The 16,248-nt window shown below is 33.6% G+C and overlaps 2 protein-coding genes across 5 annotated transcripts in view; both read right to left on the bottom strand.

The window, feature by feature from the left end:
• Positions 1–2,751: 2,751 nt before the first annotated feature.
• On the bottom strand, positions 2,752–6,051 carry LOC135835836 (glyceraldehyde-3-phosphate dehydrogenase 2-like). Its single transcript, XM_065350277.1, has 8 exons — positions 5,915–6,051; positions 5,361–5,463; positions 4,716–4,839; positions 4,533–4,648; positions 4,193–4,447; positions 3,958–4,118; positions 3,172–3,366; positions 2,752–3,083 (listed from the first exon to the last, which is right to left on the bottom strand). Exons 2-8 carry the CDS (start codon positions 5,448–5,450, stop codon positions 3,011–3,013), a joined length of 1,014 nt encoding a protein of 337 aa, XP_065206349.1. The 5' UTR covers positions 5,451–5,463; positions 5,915–6,051; the 3' UTR covers positions 2,752–3,010.
• A 1,218-nt stretch (positions 6,052–7,269) lies between these two features.
• The window catches only part of for (cGMP-dependent protein kinase for), a 90,355-nt gene continuing 81,376 nt past the window's right edge, over positions 7,270–16,248 (bottom strand). For all 4 annotated transcript variants that reach the window (XM_065350271.1, XM_065350270.1, XM_065350272.1 and 1 more), the window contains 10 exons: positions 15,458–15,535; positions 15,256–15,350; positions 12,077–12,223; positions 11,394–11,541; positions 11,140–11,303; positions 10,434–10,611; positions 10,060–10,189; positions 8,143–8,269; positions 7,995–8,057; positions 7,270–7,922 (listed from right to left, as the gene is read on the bottom strand). In XM_065350271.1, the coding sequence (XP_065206343.1) occupies positions 7,757–7,922; positions 7,995–8,057; positions 8,143–8,269; positions 10,060–10,189; positions 10,434–10,611; positions 11,140–11,303; positions 11,394–11,541; positions 12,077–12,223; positions 15,256–15,350; positions 15,458–15,535 (1,296 nt within the window). In that variant the 3' untranslated portion in view covers positions 7,270–7,756. The remainder of the gene's footprint in view (positions 7,923–7,994; positions 8,058–8,142; positions 8,270–10,059; positions 10,190–10,433; positions 10,612–11,139; positions 11,304–11,393; positions 11,542–12,076; positions 12,224–15,255; positions 15,351–15,457; positions 15,536–16,248) is intronic.

Genomic DNA, 16,248 nt, shown 5'->3' with positions numbered 1-16,248 from the left:
GGCTGTACAGTGTGCTTTTACTGTGAAGGCCTTTTTTAAAAATAAAGGTTCCTGTAACTCTTTACTCCTTACTCATCAGTAACGAAGCTCATTTTTATCTAAATGGTGAAGTGAATAATTGGAATGTGCGCTTCTAGTGTACAAAGAATCAGTTGATAATACTTGAGAAACATCTAAACCTCCGCCAAGTTGACTGTTTGGTTGGGCGTGGCTAAATTCGGTATAGTGGGACCATGTGTGTTTAACGAAACAGTAACGGTGAGGGGTAAGGCAAAATGTTAAACGAGTTTCTTGTTCCAAACTAAAAGACAGACGCGATGTAATAGAGTTACTTACTTCCTTCCAACATGTTGGAACTACCAGGGATGTACACATATGTTTAGCGCGTGAGCACTTCGGTCATCAAATAATTTTGTTATGGTCGACGTGTTGAACCAGAAATTTAATGGCCACCTTGATCCCCTGACTTTTCAGCCTGCGATTTTTTTTTATGGAGTTATTCCAAGTCAAAAGTGTATTGAGATAAATCTAGGACTCTGAAACAGCTTCTAGGTTCATGAGTCGCAACTGATTGGAAGAGAAGTGTTCAATAATTTGAAAAAATGTTTGGTTGAATGTGTGAAAAATGAAGGAAAATATCTCGATGGAAAAATTTTTAAAACTTCATTTTTAATGAAAACTCAAATATGCGGTCTAAAAACGGCATATTTCTACTTCATTTTGGTTGTAAAAGAATTTTTGTAAACATTTTTCTCTCAGAGTAATAAAAAAAACAAATGTGAAAGGTTATTCTGGAACACCCTGTATTAGGACTAATTTTTATCGTTTTGAATGAATAAATATATTTTTCTAAAGCATAATTACCCTGAATTATCTAGTCAAAGGATTTTCAAAAATTCACCGAAAAGCTGAAAATTAACCCGGACAGCTGAGATTTTGGGTGAGGGGATCATCAATCGTGGGAAGAAAACGCGTATTTTGATCACTCGAGCGATTGGCGAGAGTATTTATTCCAAAAGTGAAGGAGAGGCCATATCAAAGCATTATTATAGGTACCTATACAATTTGATTTGATTCCTAATTTTTCCCTCATGTCTGAAAAATTATTCAACTCCTACAACGCAATTTCATGCTGAATATAACTTACTTAGATAATAAATGAACCAAATAAACCTAAGTAATTAAATAATTACGATAACAATAAAAGTTCTAATTTCTCCAACATTTTCATTAAAATAAAGTACCTCAGGAATGACTTATTTCACTAAATTGATTTTAAAAAATGAAATTTGGACGCTCGATTTCTTCGCGATACTCTTCCCATATTTTAGCAAGATTCATTTTCATGCAACAAAGTTTTCCATATTTTATTTTTTATCAGTTAATCATTGAACTGACTAGTCAGCATAAATTCCAGCTTTAGGTTCTTTTATTGGATTGATCTTCTTTCTCCCAAAAACAAATTTTACCGCATTAGAAAATGAATAATAAATAAATTTTCCTATACTTTTCATTTCATGTTTTTATTTACATTTTTTACGCCAAGTTTCAAGAATAATTTTTTATTCATTTTTTTAAATTACCATCATGTGATCTGTCACGAGAAAACCAACTTAGTGTCCAAAAAATCGATATTTTTTTTATGGTGGATATTGGTAGTACTCAGGGTGCTGAATCTGCCTGCGGTGCTAAAAACGTTCGCGAACGATTCTTTTGACCCTAAATTTAAGGTCAAAAAAATTGAGCAACTACAAAAAAAATAAAAAACTTTTTTTTTTTTTGATTTTCTTGAAATGTATGTCCGGGGGAGTCAACATACAAATTTTTGTGGATATCGGCTCACATTTGTAGGATTTAGGCCGTTTTTTTGAAATTTGAATGAGGTTCACTCTGGAAAAATCAACTCTTTTCAGCTTGAACAAATTTTTTAAGAAACGTCAGAAACGTGATAAATTTAATAATAATAACTTATTCTTCATTAATAATTCATACTCGGGTAGTTTTTGCAACATTTTTGGCAAAAAATTCAAAAAAATCGAAAAAATCGATTTTGGGAAATTTCGATTATTGGACTTGGCAACCTTGAATGTGATGATTCTGAAAAAAAAAATATCGGGTTATGTTGGCACTGATGAGGGCCAAAAGTGGTGCAAGTTTCAGGGACCTACAAATTTTAGATCGCCTGATACATAGACTCAAAACTTCAAATGCCCTTCCTGTAAAATTTACGTTTTGGACACTAGGTTGGTTTTCTCGTGACAGATCACACATTTGTTTACCTAAATTTTGAATTATTCATAGAAAAAGTGAATAGAATCCTCAATTTAAATTCAAAATAACAACGGTTCAATTATGAAAATGTTACGAATTAAAAAAAAAAATTATTTTCGTAAACTTAAATTCAAATAGTCATGGCGTCATGGCGAAGTACCCAGCTTTTGACTCGATCAATTTCATTAACTATCATCCCATCATTTTACTCAATTTTCAGCAATCTTAATAAATTCATTTTCAAATACTGAGACATAACTTTCATCATCTAATATCCCCAGAAATTTATCACACCATTTAGCTGCCATCGATCTCATTACACTTCAATTTTTCACCTCCCTCGTCTGCTTAGGCAACTTTTTGAACAACGTCCAAAATCTTTGATTTTAATCATCGTAATCGCATCACAAACAAACAAAAGTTTCTACACGTCAAAGAACAACGTTGACCTTAAATCACTAATCAGAATAACAACAGAGCTAGGAATTATTGCTTATATTTTTTATCTCACGAAGCAAATAATACATTGAATCAGCACGATTAACGGATAATTTTAAAAATTAATTTACATAATGGAACTTCGAATTTAAATCTTTGCGTAAGTATTAAATTAAATAATAATAAAAAAATAATTCATTACGAGAACGACAAAAAAAGACAGGTAATAAATAATCACTAGAAGCGCAAGCAGTAAAACATAAGCAGAGTGTATATATTCATTTCAAAGTGCTCTTTGCAATTATTGATCTTTGGATTGCATGTACGAAATAAGGTCTACGACACGGTTGGAGTATCCATATTCGTTATCGTACCTGTGACAAAAAGAAAAAAAATACCAAGGTTAAATTCATCTCTATCAATCAATCAAACACTCGATTACACGCGGAAAGGTGCACTCACCATGAAATCAATTTCACGAATTTTGAATTCAAAGAGATACCGGCTTCGGCGTCGAACACCGACGATAAGTTGCTTCCGATGAAATCAGACGATACGACTTGTTCTTCGGTGTATCCCAAGATACCTTTCAACGGGCCTTCGGCTGCTTCTTTAACGGCTTTCTTAATTTCATCGTAAGTTGCATCTTTTTCGAGTCTGTAAAACGAGAATTAACTTTCGCGTAAATAATCCACCCGTTATAAACGAATACTTCGACCAATTAAGCGTATTATGGTGGTCAAGGTCAACGTTGAGTAAATAATGCTATTTTTTCAACGCAGCGAAATATTAAAAATACCTACAAAAATACGTAAACCTATAACCACGAGCGTGGTGAATTTTCGCAGGCTTATAGTTACAATGTCGAGACAAAATCGACTCGCTCAACCGGTTTATTATAATGAAGTTCAAATTGAAAACTTCAGGTTTTTAATTTTAATTTAGGTATAAATTATCGAACGACCTAGTAGAATAATATTCCGTTATATTGAAAGCTCGGGTACCTCAATGACCGATAAATATTGGTTCATTCGTTGATAACGTTCTCATAATCGTACTTGTACGATCGAGTTAATTTCGGAATATATTTTTTCAACGCTGATAAACCGTACATAATATAACGATGATAACACATCGCTCATCATGTATTCAAGTGGTATGACATTCAAAAAGGTTACACAAAGAAAAGTTTAGATTAAATATCTCTAAGCCGATGGACTACTCGAGAGTTACAATGTGTAAGCTCACCTGCAGGTTAAATCAACGACGGAAACATCAGGTACAGGTACACGGAATGCCATACCGGTTAATTTGCCATTTAAAGCTGGAATAACTTTGCCGACAGCTTTGGCTGCGCCAGTCGAAGCAGGGATGATGTTTTGAGCGGCACCACGTCCGTCACGCCATAACTACAGGATGGGATTTTAAATAAAATTTGCAATTCTACGTCATGTGTGAAAATTAGTTATCTGAATAAGCTCACTTTTCCGGATGGTCCGTCGACGGTTTTTTGGGTAGCCGTGGTGGCGTGTACGGTGGTCATTAAACCTTCAACGATACCGAATTTATCGTTGATGACTTTAGCCAACGGAGCTAAACAGTTGGTGGTACAGGAGGCGTTCGAGACAACTTTGGCAGATGGATCGTAAGCGTCCAAATTGACACCGCAGACGTACATCGGAGCATCAGCACTGGGTGCTGAGATGATGACTTTCTTAGCTCCACCTTGTATATGAGCCTGAGTAAAAACAAAGAGTTAAAAGAGTTAAATCAGAAACAAGAGTCGACGTAAAGCGTTCAACGACAGTGATGCGAATACTCACAGAGGCTTTTTCGATGGTGGTGAATACACCGGTCGATTCAACAACGTAATTAGCACCTACACTACCCCATGGGATAGATTTAGGGTCCTTTTCGGTGAAAACGGTGATTTTACAACCTATAAAAACGATTCGTTTAATTATACAGAACTTCGAGCCGAATCAGTAATTATGAGAAATACTCACCGTTGATGACTAAAGCTCCACCTTCGGCTTTAACTTCTCCTTTGAAGTGACCATGAGTAGAATCGTGTTTGAATAAGTAAACCATGTATTCGACATTAAGGAATGGATCGTTAACAGCGCATACCTGTACCAAGAACGAAGGATTAGTATCGAAATCGAAATAGATAATTAATAGAGTTCGTTCAACCGTGTACTTGGTACTTACCAGAGTCCTGCACGGTATAGTTAAAAGTTATCTGCGTTAGTTGCGTGTCCAGGGCGGATAGCTATAGTTAGTAGTCATCCTAACGGCAGGTTATAACCGCACCGGCCGGTGCGATTAATATTTGTAACTCAGATAACGTAACCATTGACTAACTTGTAGTTAAAATAACTACACTACCTGCGATTATACCGCGTTCTTATCGGAAAAATAACGTTTGCTTCTTTCTTATCTGTTTGATGAGTCACCAAAATGTATTGATGAGACATCAACAGAACCGAAGCTAACTTACCGCTGCCTCGGCAGGTAGTTATAGTTAGTTATTTGTCGGTTGCGCGCGCCGACAAAACTAACTACAGTTCGTAACGTGTAGTTGAATTAGCCGATAGCTCCGGCGGTTATTCGGCTATTTTAACTATACCGTGCAGGACTCTGGTACTTACTCGGCCTCCTTTTTCGATAACTGCTCTCAATACCAAACGTCCAATACGTCCGAAACCGTTGATTCCAATATTTTCAGGACCGGGTGCCATTTTTAATTATTGTCTAGAACAGATCGATAAGCAATACTCTGAATTACTAACGCGTTCGAACGAAAGGATTGTAGCGAGTGTAAATAAAATCTTGGCCGAGATTCTATTCGATTACAAAAATAGCTTTAAAAGAAAACTCAAGGTTGCCAAGATCAAGGTATTTGGATATGAATCCCAACAATAAAGTAGATTTCGAAACCGAAAGTGATCAACTTATTGCCATATGTATTCGTACGAGTCAAGATGGGCACGTCAAGACGAGACAAATATGAGCACAATGCACAGTTACGTATTAGATGAAAACGGATCTATCAAAGCATGCTTGTGCAATGCACTGGAAAATTTCACCATTTCGAAAGATGGGAGTTCGGATTTAGGAACACACAAAATATACAATGATAATATTTTTAATTATTTTTAGAAAGTTGGAATGAATAGAATATTGAATTGAAAATTGTACTTACTTGTTAGAAGAACTTGAAAGAGAAATTAATTAACCACGACGTGATATCGACCACTTCTTTCTTCGGAAGTATCTAGATGACTGAAATTGTTACGTACAAGGGCGATATTTCATTCAGGCAGAGGAGTGCACCGGTAAATAGCATGAAAGGACAAAATGTTATCAGCTGAAGGTCAAACCACCAGTTAATTGTAGTAAGCCAGTCCAAAACATTTCATAAAATCTCGATTCGGTTTGACTCCATTAGGAACGCTAGTGAAATTTTCATTTCGAAAACGGAAAAAGTCAAAAGGTTTGTTCGTTTTTATTACTCGGTCTAACCGGGTCTACACTTTCCTTACTCTCCTTACTCCGCTCTCCACTTTTTACCCCTGATTTAACCAAAGACCTATAACAGGTCTCTGGATTTAACCTTACCCGGGTAAGAAACCTGGTTAAAAACGAACAAACCTAAAGTGTTTCGACTTTCGAGAGAAGCTGTATTTTCTTTCTTTCTCTCTCGTACTTATTACTTGTACTTGTATAAACTTTCTCAAAATTTTACAGATTTCATCTACATATCTTATGCCAAAGCTCCAAGCTTCTGTTGGCTGATACCAAGCTTAAAATATTGATGCATCAATCAATGCGATCAATACAGATTGCAGAGATCAGACACAGACGAAGAGACGATATTGCTCTTTTCAGTCTTTTCTCTTTTCATAATTAATTTAATTTCTTACCTTTACCTTATATAGGTACCATAGGTACCTTGCTCAGTGCTCAGTGCTGGCTACAAATTTAGGCCTTCTTGTACCAACACCTAAGCCCTAATGCAGCGAATATTTGAGATGAGGATTTGGCCGCAGATCAAATGCTACTTTATTTTATTTCAGAAATTTTTCGTGAAGTTCAGAGTAATTCTGCCAGGAATTTCGAATTCGAATATTTATTGAAAGAAAATACTCAGTATCTTCGCTGTCCTTACTTCGTAGTTCCTCCTTCATAATCAATTAGAATTATACATTTATGTACTAAAAATTTACGTATCTATGTGCATTTATGAACTTAGGACACCTGATACTGTTTCATGGTGGTTTAAATTAGGAATTTTAGCTAAGTAGATATACCTACACTTTAAACAAATATGAAATATCAATCAAAACTGTAGCATAAGCTAGCAAAAGTCAAATGCACTCTTCTGATTCCTTGAGACGTTTTTTTACTCAATTTAAATTCATTTTTTCCAACTCATTTTTAAAATATATAAGATTCATATTAAAATCGACCTTTGCATTTGGCTACATCAAAAAATAAAACAGACTCGCCAATTCCTTCTATTGTAATTTTTTCTTCGAATAAAAATAACCACACGCGTCCGTATTAATAAATAATTTACTGGCAAATGTACCTTGCAGTATAAATTCACAAAATACACTTTCATTTTTCTCAACAATATTAGTCTTAATATTTACGCGCGCGAAAAAAAAAAGTATATTAATAAAAACATAAAAACAACATAAAAACTGTCTAATGGTATACACAACATCACTGTTAAGACTAGGTCAAGCCCTTAAAATAAAACATGTACTTAATACCAGTGATATAATTTTCGTTTACAAAACAAAAGTAAAAATTGGAAATATTTAGCCATTATTTCTCCGATAACAATATAATCATCTTTTGAGAGCATTCTTTCCGTAATACGATATGCATATTACACTGTTCTCGCAATATTACATAAATAATAATAATTTAAAAAATGGGAAAACGGAAACGGTCACGTTTACGAAAAAAAAAAAGAAAAAAAACACAAGGAAGACACCGATATCACTACACAGTAGTATTCGTATGGCAGTGAGGATTAGAATTCTGCGTCCCATCCGGTTAAATCGTCCGGTGGTGGTCCATCCGCATCAGGAGGGTACTCGTCAAAGTTTCTCGTATCCGTAACACTTCGAACTTTCGGCTGAATCGGTGGTATCAAGGTTCGATTTCGTAGACCTTCCCAGTTGAAGCCATCGAACCATCTGTGCGAAACAAATATTTTTAGAAAAATTCCAGCCTAAAAAGAAAGATCATGTTTCAAGAAAACAACTTACTTGTGCTTCTGAACTTCACTAATTCCACCTTTCTGGTAACCTAATCTTTCAGCGGGGTTATCCCTGCAACATACGAGAAAATTATTAGTATAAGAATGCAGACATGGGATAGTGCATCATCTGCATGGAGATTTTTCATCAATTTTACCTGCATAATTTTTTAATAAGCACCCGAGCATTACGGGTAATATTTCGAGGAAATTCAATGGCGTCTATTCCTTTAAGTATAATGTTGTAGGTTTTCATCGGGTCTGATCCGGTGAACGGTGGTGTACCTGCAACAAAAGAAGATTTTTCGATTAAAACTTTTTTATCAATACCATTTTATACTTTATGAAATCGATGTATCAGTTCATTTTTGAACTACCAATTTTTTTCAGATCCATGAAAAATACCTAGGCAAATTTTGAATCGGAATAGGGCGAAATCCACATATATCCGAAGGTTGGCTGAATTATTAATTGTTACTGGATTTGAAAAAAATTCGTCCAAGTAATGTTTCAGAATAGAAATTTTTTTCCAAAAGACAAAATAAAGGGACCATCAAAATACTGGGAATAAATTCGAAAACCGAACAAAAATAATTAAGTACGTACTAAAGATACTTCTAAAGAGGAAGGAAAAAATGTAAACGTAGTAAAAAGGCCAAAAATAGAGATAGGTTCGTGATATTAAACCCCAAGAAATCAAATAAAAGAGTCGAGCAAAAAATTTCTCAAAGAAAAAAAACTAAAATATTAAAACATTCAGTAAAACGCGAAAAATTACAGTTTACAAAAAATAAATCAAAAGAAAATAAAAAAAAAACTGAAAGCAAGCAATAAGAAATATTCGCAAACAATTTGACCTTCGAATTACGGAATTGAGAAACAAATAAAAAGAAAGGGCAAAAAATCTTTCCAAAAATGAAAAAAAAAAACGCCAAAGAACGGCATAAAAAATGATCAAAAAATTCAAAAAATTGGAAAATCATAACCAAAAAACCATTTTATTCTTTTCGAGTAAAACAGATTTTTGATAAAATTAAATAATTCTCAGATCACAAAGAAACTGGTGAAAATATTCTGAATTCAAAATGGTGCAAAGTCTCCTCTCCAAGGAAAGTTTAAACCATGGATATGTTTGAAATTTCAACTAAACAGACTGATAATGATAACATCAAAATGTCCGAAATTGTTCATTACTTTCAAAGTCTTTAAACGTCTGACTTGACGTCAAGAATTTTATAATTTTTTTTTTTTAGTCTATAAAAATCTAACAAAATAATATGTATTGTAATTTTCAGAATTGATTGAATTTTTTTCTCAGACTTTTAAAAACCAAAAAGAAAAAAATTCCTCTTCGAGAAAAAAAACACGTTTGAGACAAAAAGGCCTAAATTATGTGTATTAAAATTTTTGAAAATGGAAGCAATTTACTTCATAGACAATGTCGAATGACCACAAATAATTTGAGTGAACTGGAAACCAATTCAAAAAAATTAAAAACAATATTTTTTCAAACGATTAGAACTGAAATTTTTCTAATATTCTGAATGTATTGACAAACAAGTAAATAGAAAAGACTTGAAAATATTTTCCTCAAAAGTGTATTTTAAAAAATACCAAAACTTGAAAAAAAAATCCAAAAAAAGTTGGTTCAATATTTTTTTAGAAGAAAAAAAGTTGCTGAAATTCTCCAAGTTCCAGAAAAGATTTTAAAATATGAACACAATAAGAAAAATGACGAAAAATACTCAATTTAAAAAAATGAAATATGCTCAAAAAATTTTTAAGCATCAAAATGAGTCATTTAAATGAAGAATTTGAAAAATTTTCCCCATGAACAATTAAAAAGAATGAACTACAAACAATTTTTGTACCTGTTTTATAAACATTTCAAAAAAGTTTGAAAAAAAACGCGAAAAAGTACACAAAATTTTAAAAAAAAAATGTATCAAAGCTCATTTATTATTAGACCTGTATTTTCGATTTTTTTTTGTATTTAAAAGCGGAAGAACAACAGCGAAACATAATTTTCCTAAAATCGACAAAAATTGATAACACGAATTTCATAATTCAATCACCGGTTAACAATTCAAACATCAGCACACCCAACGACCAATAATCTGCGCTAATGTCATGACCTCTATTTAAGATTACTTCTGGAGCAACGTATTCCGGCGTACCGCAGAACGTCCAAGTTTTACGTCCGTGCTGTAACACAAAAATTTCATTTCTTCAATAATTACTCACGTAGGTATTTTTTATACCAAACATCAAAAAATATTCCGTTAACCAATTCATCATATAATTTCACTCGGGTACGATCGAGATTTTTAACGACTACACGCGGCGAATACTTTTACTTTTCTTTTAATTTTTGTTTTTCCATTTTTAATTATTACACGCCACCGCTTCGTCCTGTTATTTTATTTAATCGTAAATCATCGACACGTACCTGTAATTTTTTAGCGAAACCGAAATCCACCAATTTCACGTAGCCGGTTACATCTAATAATAAATTCTCTGGTTTCAAATCCCTGTATATAATGTTACGAGAATGTAAATAGGCAAATGCTTCAACTACGCATGCAGTGTAGAATCTCGTCGTGCTATCGTCGAAGAAACTTTTATCTCTGTGAACAATCAAAATAAAATACATACATCAAAATATATCTATCTACATAGTACTTAAACTTTACAGAAATAACTGTAAAATATTAGGTACGGTGCTTTTTCAGCTAAATTTTTAAAATGGGAAAACTTTTGAGAGATTTTGAAATACAATTTTGTTTGGTTCCCTTCGACAGGTAATAAATACAGTTTTTTAAAAAGAGGTGAAGTTCTACCCAACAAAACAAACAACAAAAACTATTTTGATATTTCATAAAAATTCAATCAAACTTGCTTCGTTTCGATTTTGGTGTTTTTTTCACATCATCATAGAGCAAAAGTAACTTTTAAATTAGCTTTCGTGACGAAAATTATTTTCAAAGGTGTCTGTGTAATTTACTACACTTGAAATACTCCACACAAATTCATCATAATCCTCACCATTCCCTTCATCAAATCGTCTATCACCAGATATCGACAATAAATCGAATTTATTCGATTGTTTCATCGAAATCTGAACCGAAGAAAGCCAGTTTGGATTTCCATCCTACCTTAATATCGTCCATAATTCTCCTCCTAGGCAGGCTTCCATCAACATATACAAATATTTTCGATCTTTGAAAGTTTTATATAATTTAACGATAAATTCGCAATTCGCTTCGCTCATGATTTCCTTTTCAGACATGATATGTTGTTGTTGGCGGGTTTCTACAATCTACAAAAACGAAAACAACAAAAAAGATTAATATTTACACGCGTAGTTTACTCTTTTACAAAGACCACAGATCTGGATCTGGCTCCTTACTTGGCTCTTTTTCATCTGTTTCAAAGCGAATGAACGGTTCGAGTCGCTGGCAATTTGTACAAGTTCCACGCGTCCAAAACCTCCAACACCGAGTGTGGCAATAACTCTTAAATCTTGTAATCGAACAGCGCGGAATTCTTCGTTTAGCCTGCGTAAAAGCATATTAAAGTATTACACATCAAACAACTAAGAAAGTGAAAAAAAAATGATACAGATGAGGGAAAAGTGAAAGAAAACACACACGATGCAAAATTACTAAAAAAAAAAAAATTATCTAACAACTTTTCTTCTCGTATTTTTACGTATACCTAATACCTATGTAGCATTAGCGGTAAATCTTTATAACTTTTCTAACTCACCATCGATGACATAGCGTTAATAATCCTTTAAAAGTTTGTATGCATGCGTCAATTAAAATCATATTTTTTATAATACAAAAATACACGATGACGACGGTTTATGAAATACCATAATAATTGTCTCGCAATTCTTTCTCCGTACGACTTGTGTCGCGCTAAACTAAATCATAAGTTCCCAATCCCAAGCTGATCGTTCTTAGATGACTTTGTAAAATGCTAATTTTTTAATCTCGCACGTTTCTATGTAGTTTTCCCAACATAGGAAATACACGCGGTGATCTTTCCTACACGCGAAGTGAGAACAATACCATCATGATTACGTACTTCTTTCTTTCGACTCCTTCGTCGTCGTATCTGGTCCTGATTTCGTCCAGATTTGAAATAAGCTGATTAAATGTTTCGCGATCGATTACCAAACAACTCACTCCATTTTCGTCGTCAGCGATAATATTAGCGGTTCTCAAGTCGTCTCTGTAAAAATAGGAAAAATACATTCAAGATTACCAACTGATACTGAGATACTTAGATATTAGGCTATAATTTATTTAAAATACAATTAGTAATACGAGAGAATGAAAAAAATAATAATAATAAGATTTTGAAACCACTGACACCCTCCCCCTCAAAGTTTTAGGGGTATATTTGTGATGAAATAATGCTTTAAATTAGAAGATAGCTATTCGAAAAAGCCCCGTGACTTTAGCAGCTGGTCAAGGCTTTTGAAAAATACTAATTGCAGACACGTATTGGTAGATTATCTCGTCATTTTCAGTAAAAATCCTATCTACTACCTAAAAAGACAAAGCCAGGCAACCTCTTCCACCAGGACTTGGCAGAGGTTTTTTGTTTTGCTTCTTTTTATTTTCATTACATATTGACAAGGACTATTTTTTGCAATCAAATCGTCAAATCGGGAACATATCCAAGAGCCTTTCAGGATAAGATAGTGAAAACAGCACTTTCTCCAATTTTGACGAAACTCACCCAAAATGTTAGTTTTCAAACGAGATCAAAATTCAAAATTCTCGTTCTACGGAAGGGGTGATCCAAAAATTTTGAAACTGCCATGTTGATTTTTTCTGAAAATCACCTACGAGTACAAAGTCTCCATGAATCATGGGTACTTCGTAGATTGAAATTTCACGTTGGTTATAGAAAATAGACACTAGGCAGGTGTGAAAAAATTTCATATTTGGGGTTTTTTGGGGGTTGAAAATTTTAAAAATTCGTAGAAAAAAACGAAGAGAACCTTACCTATCCCCTGTGAACTTTTTTCAGAAATTCAGTTATACCCTAAGGTATAGCATATGTTTTTTAGGAGCTCAAAAATCGGTGCAACATGCTCAAAAAAATCAAAATCTTGCAAAAAAGCGTACCTTTTCGTCATTTTTTTGCCATGTTTGGACCTTCAAGGTCAAAATGTTTGGAAAAAATGAAATTTTATGCAACATATACGTGAAAAGACACGAAAATAACAATTTTCCATTATGAGCCTCAAATGTAGGTAAAAACAAATAGACCAGAGGCAAACAGCATTTTCATGATAAAAGCATGAAATTTTGCTTGATGCACAAGGAGCCCAAAACGAATCAACATTTTTTTAGGATGATTTTTTACATCAAAACTAACATTTTGGGCGAGTTTTATCAAAACTAGAGAAAGTGTTGATTTTACTATATTATCCTGAAAGGCTCTTTAAGCTTTCTTGATCAATTAAGTGGGATTTTTATTTTAATTTTACATTTCTGGATCAAAATTTAATTTTTGAAAATTCACTTTAAAAAAAACACTTTAGCATCTGAAATTCTGATTGAGGATGTATTTTTGTATGCTTTCCTAATTTTGTTCGGTTCGAAATTTTACATATGAACAAAAAATTGGCATTTGAATTTGTAATTCGATACTTAAACATACTGAGCTGCGGCAGCAGCAGAGTGTCTACTAAAACCAAAAAAGCAAATTTCTTTATTTTTTCGGGAAAATTTGTCATTCAAAAAGTAGAAAAACATCAATTCTGATGAAAGGATTAAATTTTTTTGATCTCAACATTTCTCAAAATTGGTGGAATAACTTCAATTTTTCAGATTTTTTATGTGAACTTTTTGGAAATTTTCTTGCTTTTCGAAGGAATTTCTATACTATTTTCTTGCTTTCTTGCCACCCAAGTCAATTTCTCGTATTTTTCTTGCTTTCCTGCTATTTTCTTGCCAGTAGACACTCATCTGAGCAGTCAGCAGCACTGACAAGGGAACCTCGTCAACTCCGATTTGACTGAAATTTGGCTCACTGAAAGTGCATGTCACTTACCCCTCTCAGAACCGAATTTTTGAAAATGGCTGAAATAGCCCCATTTACTCGCAAGGTTTTCATAAAAAATGATAAACCACGAGATAAAAATCTGAGATTTTAAATTAGGAAACTAAAGTTGACTTTCTGAATCGATTGCGATCATTGTCGAGACGATCTGAAGCCTCCAGCAGAAATTAGTTTTTCTGCAGCATAATCGAATCGCTCCAGAAGGAAGTGAGAGGTTGACGAAGTTCCCTTATGAGCAGTTTGAGAGGAAATCACTTGACTCAAAATTCAAACCAGTCTAAATTTTCAGTGGTGGGTAGAGTACGAGAGTAAAAATCGTTTTGAAAAAGTCAAAATAGGAATAAGTACATCGAAAGGACAGCGTTTGAACAAAAAAGGTATCAAAAAATTTAGCGTTATAGACCAATAGGATGGAAGGAACTCGAGGGTTTGCAATTTGCATGTTTTGGCCCATAAAAACCCTGTCCAAGTTGACCCCTGAGAGGCTGAAATTTGGTTCTTGTTCGTACATATTGAAGAAATTCTATTTTCACTCCCTTTGAATGTTTCGACTTTTCAATTTTCTTCCAACGACGCTCGGTAAGTCATTTTGGAAATTTTAAAGTCGATTTTCGAAGTTGATGCGATTAAAAAAAAAGTCTAAAAAATGTACCTACCTACCTAGAATATTTATTGAATTCAAGAAAATTGCTATTCGCCAAAATTTTTGCTTCAGTTGATCAAAAAACGCACGAGACAATAGCACCTAAAAACATAAATGGATTTCCTATTTCGAGGATACGTACACATGAGAGCAGATGAGGAATTTCTTATCGTCGGTACCCATCGAGGACTGCGATAAAAAATTTTTAAAAAAACGCCGAAGGGAGCAATTCACCTATCTCTACGTGTGACAACCTTTGACACCTTACAAGATTGCTCAACACTCATGTCCCTCAGAATGGTTCTGCTGATAATGGCGACCACCAAACTACGTTTTTACAACAAAATACTCAACGTTGATAACATTTGTGGTGATTGGAGTATCTATTTTTAAATTAGTACTTTTAAAATATTATCAACTTGAATTTCTCCACAAGGGATCAGGGAGGGAAGATTTCGATAATTACTCGAATTAGATACGTAATCAATCAACATCATTGTCACCAATCCGAACTCTATACTACATATCTCGAGAAAATACTCACCCCTGTAATGCTTTTTCTCCGAAGAAATCGCCTTTAGTCAAATTTCGTATGAATTTTTCTTCATTAGTATTCGGATCTTTTTTGGTCACTTTAACCTATAGGAACATAGAACGTACAAAATGCAACATAAATAGGCATATAATTTCTCGCACAGTACAAAGTAAATTCAACTTTAGCCCGAAACATCTTAATTATAACTCACCTTTCCTTTACTGATTATGAAAAACGTATCTCCTCGAGCGCCTTGTCTGATGATATAATCTCCGGTTTTATAGTACATCTGTAATTTTAAACAACAAAATTAGTACGTGTAAGTGTAATTGAAAACTTCACGGTCGTTAATATACCGCACATACATAGATATTTATATACTCTCTCTCTGGTACGAATACTTATGAAAAGGATGTAGTACATAGACATACAGGACATACTACGAGTATGTACGAGTATGTATTAATACTGGACATGGCATGGCAGTCCGAAACATCTACATTATTCAAATTCAAATGTACTCGTACTCTGCTGCGCTATGTTTCGACGGTTATGTGGAAATTGCGTTCTATCTCTTTCCCTCTCTCGTAAGTAATATTATGTTGAGATTTGAGCACATTTTTTTTGTACTACCAAGAAGTAGGTATGTGTACAAGAATGCCTGTACTTATAACGCTCATAAATAGATACCTAGATACCTACGAGATGCCGGATTCTATTGTAGATTATCATCTCACGATTATGATAATAATTTTTTTTTTTTACATTTCTTCGTTTCGATATGTACGTTAAGTTGTACAAATTCGCGCAAGTATTATGTTTATATTTTGTATCCTACGGTGCTAACAGTGATAAAACATATCATTTATATTTTTATATAAATAATAAAGCGTAGAATTATTGCAAATCATCGAGCAATCGAATAGGTACGATTCGATTTCAACTACCGAAGCGTATTTTTCTAAAATAAAATATAGACATAATCATTTCTTCATTTCTACC

This window comes from Planococcus citri, chromosome 2 (genome assembly GCF_950023065.1).
Source record: "Planococcus citri chromosome 2, ihPlaCitr1.1, whole genome shotgun sequence".
Taxonomy (NCBI): domain Eukaryota; kingdom Metazoa; phylum Arthropoda; class Insecta; order Hemiptera; family Pseudococcidae; genus Planococcus; species Planococcus citri.
This window is presented reverse-complemented; position numbering and strand designations above follow the sequence as displayed.